The sequence below is a fragment of the Phacochoerus africanus genome, chromosome 4 (genome assembly GCF_016906955.1).
Source record: "Phacochoerus africanus isolate WHEZ1 chromosome 4, ROS_Pafr_v1, whole genome shotgun sequence".
Classification (NCBI taxonomy): Eukaryota; Metazoa; Chordata; class Mammalia; order Artiodactyla; family Suidae; genus Phacochoerus; species Phacochoerus africanus.
Genome location: NC_062547.1, coordinates 46,558,166 through 46,572,314, shown reverse-complemented (window position 1 = coordinate 46,572,314; position 14,149 = coordinate 46,558,166). Strand labels below are relative to the sequence as shown.

General features: G+C 42.3%; 1 protein-coding gene across 1 annotated transcript in view; it reads left to right on the top strand.

Moving 5' to 3' along the window:
• SPON1 (spondin 1) overlaps positions 1-14,149 on the top strand; it is a 335,754-nt gene that overhangs the window by 191,867 nt on the left and 129,738 nt on the right. Inside the window, exon 6 of the mRNA XM_047776237.1 lies at positions 12,127-12,275. Coding sequence (XP_047632193.1) covers positions 12,127-12,275 — 149 coding nt within the window. The remainder of the gene's footprint in view (positions 1-12,126; positions 12,276-14,149) is intronic.

Below are 14,149 nucleotides of genomic sequence, written 5' to 3'. Positions count from 1 at the left end.
CTAGATATTAATGATTATTATTATTAATATTATTATTATTATTATTATTATTACCTAGTTCCTAAGGCAATTCCTATGTGAGGCAGACAGTTGCTAAAGAGCCATCAGTCCCAATCCAGGCCCCTGGTCCCACACACACGATATCCCTGCCATGTGCCCCGAAGTTAAAGAACAGAGATGCTTCTTATGGTCACTACTTCCCTCTCAGCCTCTTTTCAGCCCCCCCACCCCAATCCTGGACCTTAATTACAAACTTTGTCAGGGGCTCTACTGCCTGGTTCTAAGAACTTCTGTCCGTACACCTGTCATTCTGCTGCCATTTTCCCACCACTTCTTTGCCTACCTGTTGGGCTTCTATACCCTCCTAGTGCTGATTGCCACCTGAACCACAAGTAAGCTGCCCACCACTAAGAAAATCAAATTTTTCTCCAGGAACCTAATAAGCAGATCCTGTCCATGTTCTGGTTTGCTTCCAACCCCCACCTTCCCTGTAGAAATGGAATGTTAATATTTAAAGTAATAATTATTGAATGTTTATTATCTATCAAGATCTGTACTCTTTTATGTAGATTTCTTTCAGCAATAACCATAATAAATTCCCTTATGTATTACCATAGATGTACCTAGAAATTAATATTATTGCTATTCCCATAAGAAATTAATATTATTGCTATTCTCAATAAGAAAATTGGGTCTTAGAAAACTTAGGTAGTTTCTTCCAGGTCACATAGCCAGTAAATGGTGGAAACAGGAATGCAGTGATGACCTAAACCAGTAGGAAGTCTCTTTTTTTCTTTTAAGACATTTGAAAGAAGGATGAGCTGATACATATAACATTGTGAATGAATTTCAAATTTATTATGCTAAGTTAAAGAAGTCAGACTCAAAAGGCTATATACTGTATGAGTCCATTTATACTATATTCCAGAAAAGGTAAAGCTATAGAGACCAAAAGGAAATCAAAGTTTGCCAAAGGCTGGGGGTTGAAGAATGGTGTTGACTACAAAGGTGGCATTATTTTAGTTAATAGAACTATTAACTAAATAGTTAATAGAACTATTTTTATTTTGATTATGATAGGGTTATGCAATTACATGTGTTTGTCAAAACTTGCTAAACTATACATTAAAGAGGATGAATTTTATTGAATTTAAGGTATACTTTTATTTGTAAATAGAAAATAAAGCAGACAGTGATTTTCTTCTCATTGCCCCCAGAAATTATGGGACTAGAGAAGAGGAAAAGTTTCAAAGCCTTAGTGGAGTATTGAGCTCCAGAGTGGGAGCTTAGGATCAGATTGCCTGGATTTGAGAAAAGAATTCAAAGAGAGGAAGTGGAAACAGTAAGCTTAGCTTTTCTGAAAAGCCTAGATGTGTAGAAAAGAAAAAGGGCAGGCTTTGTGGAAAGAGAACATTGATGGAAGATTTTTTTCACCCAGAATGAGAAAACTTGAATCTCTTTACTTCAAAGGAGAAGCTCTTCAATGAAAAAGAGCTAAAGGGTTTACCTTACACACATATTTTTTGGCCACACCCATGGCATGCAGAAGGTCCCAGGCCAGGGATCAAACCCCAAACCCAAGCCACAGAAGTAGCAATACCAAATCCCTAACCACTAGACCACCAGCAAACTCCCATACACACATACTTAATGTCTCTGGCACTCTTCATCCTTTCATGTAGATCTGAGTTTCTGTCTGTTTTCATTTTCCTTAAGCTTGAAGAATTTCTTTTAATATTTCATGTACTGCAGGTATGCTGGTACTAAATTCACTCAGCTTTTATTTTATCAAAAGTGTTTTATTTCACTCTCACTTTTGAAGGATATTTTTGTACGATATAGTGTTCTAGGTCAACATTTGTTTATTTCTTTTAGGACTTCAGAGGTATCATTTCATTATCTTCTGGTTTGTCTTGTTTTTGAAGCCAGTAGTCATTCTTAAGTTTGTTTTCCTGATTGTAATCTGTCTTTTATTGCCCCTGACTCTTTTTAGGATTTTCTCTTTATCTCTAGGTATCACCAGTAGATTATGTACAATTACAAAAATATACCTAGGTGTGATTTTCTTTGCTTTGCTTTGCTTTTTTCTTTCTTTCTTTTTTTCTTTTTTTTTTTTATGGCCACACCCACGGCGTATGGAAGTATGTGGGCTAGAGAGTGAATCCAAGCCACAGATGTGACCTGTGCCACAGCTGGAATCCTTTAACCTGCTGTGTGGGTCTGGGGATTGAACTCACGCCTCCACAGTGACCTGAGCCACTGCAGTCAGATTCTTAACCCACTGTGCCACAGCAGGAGCCCTGTAATTTTCTTGGTTTTAATCATGTGTGGGGTTTACTGGGCATCCTGAATCTGTAGGTTGAAATTTTTTAGCAAATTTGGGAAATTTTCAGGCTTTATTTCTTTAAACATTTTATAACCCAATTTCTCCATCATCTCCTTCTGAGACTCCAGTTATCTCTATGTTAAATTACTTGTTCTAAAGGTCAGTGAGACTCCTTTATTTTTTTCAAATATTTTTCTCTGTGCTTCATTTTGAATTGTTTCTATTACCCTATCTTTCAGTTTACCGATTTTTTTTCCTTTGCCATGTCCTAATATAGATATATTTTTCAATTCTAGAATTTCCAATGTAGTTTTATTCTGTAAAACACTATAATATGGTTTCCAATGGGTTTACCGGATTAGCCCTCTGGATGTAAGTAACTAAAAAACTGTGCAAAATATATGAAGCACTAGTTTTCACATAGATTATCACATGGGACTTTAAAAAATCTATTATCAATATGTACAAAGATTTAAAGGAAAAGATAGACTTAACGAATGAACAATAAAGATACACTTTATTGTAATTGCCTGTCCTTCATGATTTGCACCCTACCCTTCACACTAAACATTCCAAGGACAGGGACCAAATCTGATTTTTTCAGACTCTCCATGGCCTGGACCACACATTCTCTATGAAAGGCCAGAAAGTAGCTCTTCTATGAAAGGCCAGATAATCTCTGTTGTAATTACTTGACTGCCTTTGTAGGATGAAAGCGGCATAAACAATGCATAAATAATAAGTGAAAATAAAACTTGATTGGAACAAAAAACAGGCAGTGGGCTGTACATGGCTGATCTCTGGCTTAGCACATAGTATTGACCTAGTAAGTGTTCATTCAATTAATTAATTAATAGAATAGAATATTATTATGGGAGGCCTCAGGGGGAATGTAGGAGAGTGTAATCTATTGCCTAAATGCTTCCCTAGAATGGAAAAGTGACACTTCTCTTGAGACCTTAAAGAAGTATAAAAGGCTAGCTGAATAAAGAAGGCAGTGCCGAGACCAGCTCAGCAGGATAGGGCTAAAGAACGGGTGCTATGGAACTTAAGGAAAAAAAGTTAACATAAAACAAGACACAGAGACGTTTATCTTAAGTAAAGGCGGGAACCGGGGGACTCAAGGTCTCAGGGACCAAGAGCCCTGCCTCAAGAAACCACACTGCTTTTATTGTGCTCTTGAGTATTACGTCAAGCAAAAAGGGGGTTGTAGGTGCAGGATATAGGGTTTTTTTTATTATTTTAAAAGTCACTTAGCTGGTAAATGGTTAAACTTTTTACTCTAAACTTTAGGCATTTAAGAATCATTAGCATTTGAGTTAGCTGTCTATGCATAGCATTTCAGAGAATCCTCACTGTGCTTCCAGCATGCCTATTTGCAGCAACCCTGTGTGCCTAGGTTTGTACCTTGGTTCTCTTTGCTAATGCATATTCTGTTAATGACCACTCTAAACCACTTGGCCATGAGGTTCCTCTTTCTCTTATTCTTTAGAGGACATATCATGCTTGTGCAAATGGCGTGCCAATCTGCCCAGGTCCGGAGTGCCTAGACCAATGCATTATGTCATCATTCAGCTGACTCCGCGAATAACCCATGTCTTTAGGTCTTTGTTCTTAAGCTTAAGTCATTTACCATCACCGTGACTGTTTCTCAAGCAGGAAGACGGGACAAAGTAAGGAAGGGGGAAGGATAAGATGGAGTTTTCAGCAAAGAGGCTAAGAACATATTATAAAAACATGTCTCGCAACAAGGCAGGAAGATAGAAAGTTGAGGAATTTCTGACCTAAGTGACAGATTTCTCCATGCAGGGCTTTTTCCAGGAGGCTATAATGGGATGGAGTCCTGAAAACCAGAATGGCTGGCTCAGATTGAGTTCCTGAAACAGCCAAGAGTAGGAAGAGCCAGAGGGCAGTGCCCAGAGGTAGACCCAAAGGAGCCAAGTTCCATGACCAAATCCAAAGTGTCAGAAACCAGGCAGATTCTGGAACTGAGCTTAGGGTAAGAATAACAAGGACAAGAGGAACTGAGATACAAGACAACATTTATGAATGGGGCTGGTAGGTCCACCCGCAGTGCTCTTCTGTTGATCACTGGCCATGTGGTACCTGGATAAGTCTGTGGATGTGTTGACCTTGGTCTTCTCAGAAAAGTTAAGTGACGAAGTCATCTACAAAGTGATATGGGGAAAGGAGGCTGGGATTTAGAGACTGGGGGAGCTCTGGTATAGCTACTATAACAGATTCCATAAGGGCCCAAGACAGATTCACTGAGATGTGATGGGTGAGGCTGGGGTTGGATTACAGGAGGTTGTAGCAAACTAGTCACCAAAGTTATAGAACATTCTTCATTCACTTCAGTGAAGCACTGTGACTGAGTGTCAAGGAAATGAATGGGTGGCTCTTGCAGGACTGGCATTGGCAGAGAAATGTAGCCACTGGCAAAGCAGACCAGGAAATCTGGGCCATCACTGAATGTGTAGAACACCTCAGAGAATCCATCTCCTGTGCAACATGCCTCCTCCTACATGAGACAAAAAGCCAGCCTTGGTTCTTCTTTCATCAGCAGTAGCCTTTTAGGCATCATTGTTGTGAACCCTGGTAATTAAGCACCAGCAGTGACGACAGAAAAGATGTCAGAAATGAGGTAAGTACACATTTATTCAGGATATCCCCCTGGAGTGGCTTTTCAGACAATGCACAGCTTGTTGGCCAGCAGTATCTCAGGCTCACATATCTCATCATTCTTCCTGGCTTCCTACCTGCTTCTGTCCCATCCATGCCTCCTCCAAGCTGCTGGAGGAAACACCTAGACCCAGATATGTATGAGCCTCTTAAACACTGCTGGAGCCAGAGAGAGGCAGGCTACCCCAAAGAACTGTGGCCTTACATGAAAGCCAAAGAGTTGGCAGTAGTCTTTGTTTCTCTACCTTTGCCCTAAGACTGAAGCCCAGGTGTTTCACCAAGAACCCCAGTGATAGCCCTGTTGAGTATTCCGTTAAGAAGGCCAGGGGCATTTTACTTTGTCCCATTCTTCCCAGGCCTCCTGATGCCTGAGGCTTCTCTCCTCATCCCTTATTTCCTAAAGGATGGTGTGGCCTGGAGCTAAACGTCTCTGTGTCCCAGCTAATGGGTCTGCTTAGAACCTCATTCTGCAGGCCCCAGACCACTGAGTTCCATTTACATGACTCCCTACCATTTTTTTCAGACTCAGCTCCTTAAATATAACATTCCTGTCATTTCCTCCCACGAGTTCCTCCCAGTCACCCAGTCAGATTCCCTTTAGTCCCCTGTCTTCCAGAAATTTATCTAGCTTTACCCTGCCCCCTTAAGATTTAATTTGACTGGCTGGTATTTATTGAGCCCGTTTGATGTGCCAGCCGATAGTCATGACTTCATGAACTTCAGCCTCAGAAAAACACCAGGAGCTGGTCGTGTCAATATCCCTGCTTTATAGATGAGGAAACGGAGTTGAAAGTGACTGACTTAATCCATCTAGAAAGTTTCAGAATGGAGACTAGAATATATGTTGTTGGTCTGATCCATAAACCAGAGGGTTTTGTGTGTGTGTGTCCTGTTTTGTTTTTTTGCGGGGGTGGGCTGTGGCAAGCAGCAGCAGGATGTGTGATCTCAGTTTCCAGACCAGGGACTGAAGCCTGACCACAGTGGTGAAAATGCCAAATCCTAACCACTAGACCACCAGGGAACTCCCCCAAACCAGAGTTTTAACTACTTCACCCAGCTGCCTCCCATAGACTTTCCAGTCCTCCCTTTTACTAGCTGATACCTCTGGTCCCATGTTCCCATTTCCTCTGCACTGCGCTAGTCAGGCCCTACACCAACTCATGCAGGGGATGTTGATGTATCTTCTGTTTGGTCTTCTCCGCCTGGGGTCCTTTTCCCTTTTCTGGCTGCTGTGTCCCATAGACACAGAGATGAGGTGTAGCAGAGTGGCACCAAACAGACCCAACTTTGAATCCCAATATCTTCACTCATCTGCTTTGGTGATCTCAGGTTAATTCATTTCACCTCCGATTCTAAGTTTCTTCATGTGAAAGTGGAAATTCTGATAGCTGTATTCTGTATCCAAAGACTTTATTAATTTTAAAGATATATCCTACATACAAGAATTTCCTCATGCCTAAATATTTCATAGATGTTCTTTTACATAAATATTTGCTATAAAAAGGGTTCTCTGTTAAATTTCTGATGTGGACATTCTTTTATAAGTTAATTGTTTGCATCTCAGAAAGCATTTTTCCCCATTGACATAATGTTATAACAGAAGATTATAAGGCAAGCTCACAATTGTGTTTCTCTGTTATGTACTTGAACTGCTAAACAATTCTATTGACTTTGAAAAAAAAAGAATTTTCTTTTTTGAGTATTCAGCACAATAATATAGGTCAAGTCCTTGGTACTGGGCACATGGTAATGACTCCACAGGGGTTACCCATGGTTGTGTCATTCTTACCCAAAGAAAAGAAACTCTCATCCTGTTTCCTTCTCTTCTGATGCCGTTTACCACGATGGGCACTCAGCCCCCTTTACAACCCAGCCACCCTGACTCTCTTTTTCATCTTCTCTCTTTGTCTTTTAACACTCCACTTCACCAGTCTCCATTCCCTGACTTCTCAATGGGATGTAAGGAGAAGAGCATGTGTTCTGGGGTCAGGCAGACCTGAGTTTGAACCCTAGCTTTGCCCCCTTGCTAGCTCTGTGAGCTTGGGTAAGTTCCTTAATATCTCTGGGCCTCAATTTCCTCAGCTATAAGATGACAATGAGGTTGTGGTGAGGGTTGTACATAGGAAAGCTTTATGCCTAATACCTAATAGGTATTTAATCCTCTTATCTGTCTTAACAGGATTCCTTTTCCTACTGTCCTGCCAGTTTTCCCAAGGGAAACTCCTTCCAAGGGGAAAGTGTCCTGGCTCCTCTGCCTTCCTCTGGACTTGCTCTTGTGGATTCCCCTAGTGTCTCTGTCTATAAACATACTGAGTCTTTGGGAGTTCCTGTGGTGGTGCAGTGGTAACAAACCTGACTAGTATCCATGAGGACGCAGGTTCAATCCCTGGCCTTGCTCAGTGGGTTAAGGGTCCGGCTTTGACATGAGCTGTGGTGTAGGTCACAGACGTGTCTCAGATCCAGTGTTGCTGCACCTGTGGCGTAGGCCAGCAGCTACAGCTCCAAGTTGACCTCTAGCCTGGGAACATCCATATGCTGCAGGAGCAGTCCTAAAAAGACCAAAAAAAAAAGAAAGAAAAAAAACAAAAAAATGGAGACTTTGTTTTGTTCAGCTCTTTAAAGTTTTCAGTAGTTCTCTCCTGTTGCAGCCCAATTAATTGGCACAGCTCTGAGAGACGGTCCAGCCCAGTCATTTTTATCACTATTCTGAACGGTAAACTGAGGCTCTGAGAGATAGAATGACTGATTCATGGTCATGAATGGAGGACTAGAGCCCAAACCTCTAGCTCTCGGTTACCTTCTGGCCACTCTCCCCTATTCCATTCTGCACAGTAGTGACTACTGCTTACCTGAATTCATTGCCATTTCTTTTTGTTTGGTTGCTTTTTTTTTCTTTTTTGGCCACCCCATGGCATATTGAAGTTCCCAGGCCAGGGATCAGATCTAAGCTGCCGTTGCAACCTATGCACCCTTAACCCACTGTGCTGGGCTAGGGAGCAAACCTGCATCCCAGGGCTCCCAAGACATCGCCGATCCCATTGTGCCACAGGGGGATCTCCCATTGCCTTTTTCTTTTTCTTTCTTTCTTTTTTTTTTTTTTTGGCTTTTGTTTTTCAGGGCTGCACCCATAGCACATGGGGGTTCCCATGCTAGGGGTATAATCAGAGCTACAGTTTCTGGCCTACACCACAGCCACAGCAATGCCAGATCCTTAACCCACTGAGTGAGGCCAGGGATTGAACCCACAACCTCAAGGTTCCTAGTCAGATTCGTTTCCACTGCGTCACATCAGGAACTCCCCCACTGCCATTTCTTACATTGCAAATTGTTGTTCCATGAGTGCCTGCCTTGTCCCCCTAGGGAGAGCATAGTCTGCCCCCTCGCCCTAGCCTAGTACCTTGCAGGTATCTATTCTATGATGGATGTCATTCAGTGTATGGAAATTTGAATAAATGTGGTATGTTGCAAGACCATTATAACAACTGTCTTGACCAGAAGGCTGAACTGGTACAATACTTTTTATTCAACAGTAAGATATATCAGGAGTTACCTGGTGACCTAGCAGTTGTGGATCTGACATTGTCACTTCTGTGGCTTAGGCCATTGCTGTGGCATGGATTGGATCCCTGACCTGGGAACTTCTGCATGCCATGGGCATGGCCAAAAAAAAAGCGATAAATCTGAATACATCAAAATTACATATTCCTTTTTTTAAAAAAAAAAAAAAAAGTAAGCCGTCTCACTCTTGAGGCACCTGCCTCTCTGTAAACACATCTTTATACTTTGAATCCTTGAATTTAGAGTCTGCAGCTCCATCCCCTGAGCTCAGTGTTCCTGTTTCCATAACTCTGACCATGCTTGATTGTAGGTAATCTGCTTCTCCATCTGTTTCCCCACCCCCAGACCATGAGTCCCTCCAGGACAAGCCCCATGTCCAACTGCTGTCAGTGCCCAGGGCCTGCCACTGTGCTTGGCACATAGTAAATGAGATGAATGAATAAACCAGAACGAGCCATCTGGGTCCATCCCCTGACCCTCTGTGACAGTGCTTATTCTCTTCTCTGAGTTCATATTATATGTTTCTTCTTTATCAAATTAAAGGCAGGTTCAAATGTTGCTCATTATGGTCACCTCCCAAACAACCAGAGAAGGAAGAAACTATCATCATTGAGAGGGTCTGTTGTGTGCTGGTGATTGCATGTATTTTCTATCATTATTTTTATAATTTAATTTAATTCTTCTAACAGGTCAATAAGGTAGGTATTATCATCTCTGAATCACAAAGGAAGGAGCTGGGACTCGGGAGAAATAAAGTAGTTGGAATTTGACCAAGTTTATGCAGCTAGTAAGTGGCAATGCTAGGATTTGACTCTGTATGCTGGTTCTGAGACCAGTGCCTTTCCTTTTTGTTGTCATTTGGCATGTATTTAACAGCATGCAGAATAGCTAAGTGCTTTAGCCCAGTAGGACATAGGAATTCTGCCGAACTGAGACTTGAATTTAATCACATTGAATCAAATCTGTGCAAGCCTGATCACCAATGCTTCCAGCACGTACATTGCCACCCTTTCATGGGATTGTTTGGATGAAAAGCTTCAGTAAACATGCACTAAGCATCCACAGTGCATCAGGCACAGGGCTAGGCACTGAGGATACAGTGCTGAAGGCAGCCTTTCTCAGGGACCTTACAGTCAAGGGGAAAACAGACGTGTGATCTGTGCTGGTTTAGAGAACAATCTGGTGGTTACCTATGGGGAAAGGAAAAGGGAAGGAGCAAGATAAGGGTATGGGATTAAGAGATACAAACTACTATGTCTAAAATAGATAAGCCACAAGGATACAGTGTACAGCACAAATAATTATAGCCGTTATTTTTTAATAACTTTAAGTGGAGTATAATCTATAAAAATACTAAATTGCTATTTTGTACACCTGAAACTAATATAATATTATAAACCAACTGTAATTGTTTTTAATGTGGTCTGTGGTAAGAGGAGACAGAAGACAAGGACTTAAATCATTCTAAGGTGATCTTGGAAGGTTTCTGGGTAAATCATAAAGGTGGCCAAGACAAGAGGAGGAAAGCCAAGACAGAGGGAAGAGCATGTGCTAAGCCACTGACTACAAAATTGCAAGTAGGATAGGTCTGGAACAAGGGGGCATTTTTGTGGAACAGAGCAAGGGGAGCAAGAGATGCTGAAACTGGTTTCCCTCTGTTCATATCACGAACCAAATGTCATGACTGGCTCCAACACTTGCCGCTATACAAGCAGAGCTTTTGGCCTAAATGGTAGCTATACATTTTCCCTACTCAAGAATTGAGTTAGAGAGATAGCTGGCAACATCTCCATTTGTCTTCTCTAGGGATATGATGGTCAACCATGGAGTTTGTATTTCCCTGGTGTGTAGGAAATAATGATCCGGCAATTGGGCAGACCCACATGGTGATATCATCTGCCTGGATGATGTCATCCCATCCAGCAGACCAGGCTGGTGGCTTTGTGCCCATGTTCTTCATGTGCCCCTGGGCCAGAGGGCCCTGAGGTAGGCGGGTAGCAGGTATAACAAGATCAGAGCCTGTTCAGAACCATTTTCTTAAGTTGTGGTTTAGAGTCGAGAGTTCTGCTCACCTTGGATCCTCAAGGTGGTAAATGGCAAATGTTAGCTGGATCCACCAGGTTCAAGTTTTCTTCCTCTTTGCTGTGCCCGAAGATGTTTTTTGTTTTTTGTTGTTGTTGTTGTTTTCTTTTTTCTTTTTTGTCTTTTTAGGGCCATACCTATGACATATGGAAGTTCCCAGGCCAGGGGTCAAGTTGGAGCTGTAGCCACCAGCCACAGCCCCTGCAATTCAGGATCCAAGCCATGTCTGCTTACCTATACCACAGTTCACAGCAATGCCGGATCCCTTAACTCACTGAGCTGGGCCAGGGATCAAACCTTCATCCTCCTGAATCCTAGTCAGGTTTGTTACCACTGAGCTACAACAGGAACTCCCTGCAAACGTTCTTTAACTTGAGACTTTATAAAACCAACCGAAGAAGGGTGGAGAACTGAGCCAATCCTATGGGATGAATTGCATGTAACTTAGTGATTGATATATACATAACTATATCCATCATGTGCAAAAACAAACCATTGTGGTACTGATGTTGACTCTCTTTCCTCTCCTTCCTCCCCCCTGAGACTTTGAAACATTTTCACACCAAGTTCTCTCCTGGTCCTGCCCCAACCTTCTCCCTTTGTGTCACCCATTTTTCCCTGCTACATCCTTCTGCAGTCATCATCCTGCCCGATCCTCACCAAACCACTGTGGACTTGTCACTTCCTTGTATCCAAACCACCTATCCCATCCTTTCACGTGGCTACCCTGCCTACCCCTTACCCTGGAGTGTGCATAAAAGCCAGCTAAAAATGGCAATACTTATTCCCAGGAATTGTTAAGCCTAATTCCTCACTCACTTCCTCTATCTTTTGCTCCCTGCTGACTTCCACTGCTCCATGCTTTAATTTTGCTCTCTCCAGTGCTTTCCACACACTGCTGTCTGGATCATTTATCAAAAATCCAAATGTGATTGTGTCATTCCCCTGCTCAGAACCCTCCCATGGTTTCAGAGCCTTTCAAATGACATCTGAACTCATAAAGCATTTAGAGCAAGGCCATTCGTGAGCAGGCTCCCTCCTACCTCCCTGGCATCATTTCCTGGCTCTCCCCTTGACAGTTTGTGACACAGCAATGCTAAATTACCTATGGCTCCCCAAACACACAGTGTTATTTAATGTTTCTGAGTCTGCCCAAAATAGTCTTTCCTCTCTGTTGTCTCACGAATCTGCTCAGCTTTTTAAATTCTCTCAATTTTCCTCTTCTCTGAGATCCTCCCAGACAGAAGTCATCCTTCTGGGCTGCTTCTGTGTCCTGCTCAGGCATCTACCATTCCCAAGACGTCTTGCTTATAGGGACTGTCATATGCATCCCTGAATAGCACAGGACCTAACACAAAGCAGGTGCTTAGCCAACGCTGGTTGAGTCATTGTCCAATTACACCTCCTCCCCATCCTTTAAGGGACTTGTGTTTCAGCCACAGCCATACTGATACCTGCATCCCAATTGGTTTTCCCAGGTAGGGCCAATCACTGGTCTGCGATTATTGGTGGATCCCATTCCAAGAACTATGTCCTGTGGGAGTATGGAGGATATGCGAGCGAAGGCGTCAAACAAGTTGCAGAATTGGGCTCACCAGTGAAAATGGAGGAGGAAATTCGACAGCAGGTAAGAAAAACAATCACAGAATGACTGAAATCCAGAAATGCAGTCAAACCATCCTTTAACTTTCTTTCCCAGGGGTTCAAAATTTACTGTACAATGTGCTGGAAAATTGGTGCCAAGGGAAGCGAAATCTATTTGCTGAGTCTGGGAGGGTGATGTTCAGTGAGGACAGAGGCGCAAATGTTCATTGGGTCAACTCAGATTTTCCTTAAAGGCATGTGTGGCTTTGTCAGCTTGTGCTAAAAGCTGCTGCTGTGACTGCATGGTTGGGGCACCGCGTCTCTGTTCTGAGGGTCAGTGCAATGGATTATGGTTGGTTTTCTTACTATGATCCTTGACAGGGTCAGGAAATGACATTCACACTAAGCTAAAATCACCATTTCCGGAAAGAAACATTTGTTTTTGCACCTATGTTTTGAGGTGTTTGGTAAACTCATCAGCGATTAAACAGCATCATTATAGACCAAAGCATCTTTTAGGTACCAAGTACCATGTTGTGTGGACCCAGGAGCCAGGCCATTATCTAGGTCCCTATTCATACCAATGAGAGATAAGGGAGAAAGAGTCTGTCATTCTTTTTTACTTTTTGGGAAATACCATCATCAACCTCATCAAAAGCATGAGAAGGAGGCCAATGAGGGATCTTAGGAGAAGAGCTGTGGTTTTTGAAGGCCATTCACAGGCCGTATGTGAGGAGGAGGCCATCCAGCCTTGGCAGTCATGACCCCCAAAAGCTCTTGGGGCCTGAGTGAGCTGGGTAGGCAGCCACAGCTCACTGCTCTCAAGCACTCAGGAGGGAGTAAGAGCAAACCGTGTTTGGAATGTGGTCACTTCACAGCACAAGTCACTGCAAAGCTGTTGCCCTGCTCACATTCCTGTTCTGTGTCCCCGAGACAATGCAGGGACCCCAAAGACACTGGGCCCTGTGTCTCTGGATGTGTATGTGCATGAGGACAAGCAGAGCTGAGGCCCCCAGTCCTTCCTCCTGATGTCTACCATCTGAACCTCATGCTCCCATAAAGCCTGAACTGAATGAAGTGAAGGTCACCTGATTCCTGCTATAATCCTCTGAGGAATTCTTTTGGGCCAGAGTCCCAAAATGCCTAGGAATTAGCTTAGGTTTCTCACTAATTTGATTGAAAACCTTTCTCCATTCCTTTTTTTGTTTGTTTGTTTGTTTTTGGGGTTTTTTTTTTTTGGTTTTTTAAAATAGATTTTATGTGTATTTAATAAATTTAATCAGAGAAGAGTTGACTCACGATGTTGTGTTAGTGTCAGTGGACAGCAAAGTGAATCACCTATATGTGTGGATATAGAGTGGATATCTATATTCCTTCTTTTTCAGATTGTTTCCCCATAGAGGCTATCACAGAGTCTTGAATAGATTGCCCAGTGCTTTACAGTGTAAAACCTTTCTCCATGCTTAGAAAAAATGTTTTACCCAGTGTTTGAAGACAATATGTTATTCATCACGAGTTTATCCTACCAACTACTTAGTGTTTCTCTGACTCTGGTAACTGGCATTGCTCATTCAGGCTGCAGCATAGCCATGTTCATCTGCAAAGTCAGATGCAATCTCCATATTGGTCCTCATCTGTCTATCCTGTTATGGAGGGACAATCCCTGATTTGGGTTCCTGGTTCTCAGGTGAGGAATTGTGATATGCTGGCTTGTCAAGTTCTATTGGGTTGTATGTTGAAAACCATTTGTTACAAATAGTAGTTGAAACACTAAAGTTTACAAATGAATTAGATCAAGGTCATGGGCATCTTCATAGCAATGCTCGTGTTAGTCATTAGCTATCTTTTTATGTTTTGATTTTCTAAAAAATTTTAAAGTTTAAAATATTTTAAAGTTAAAAAAATCAGGAGTTCCCA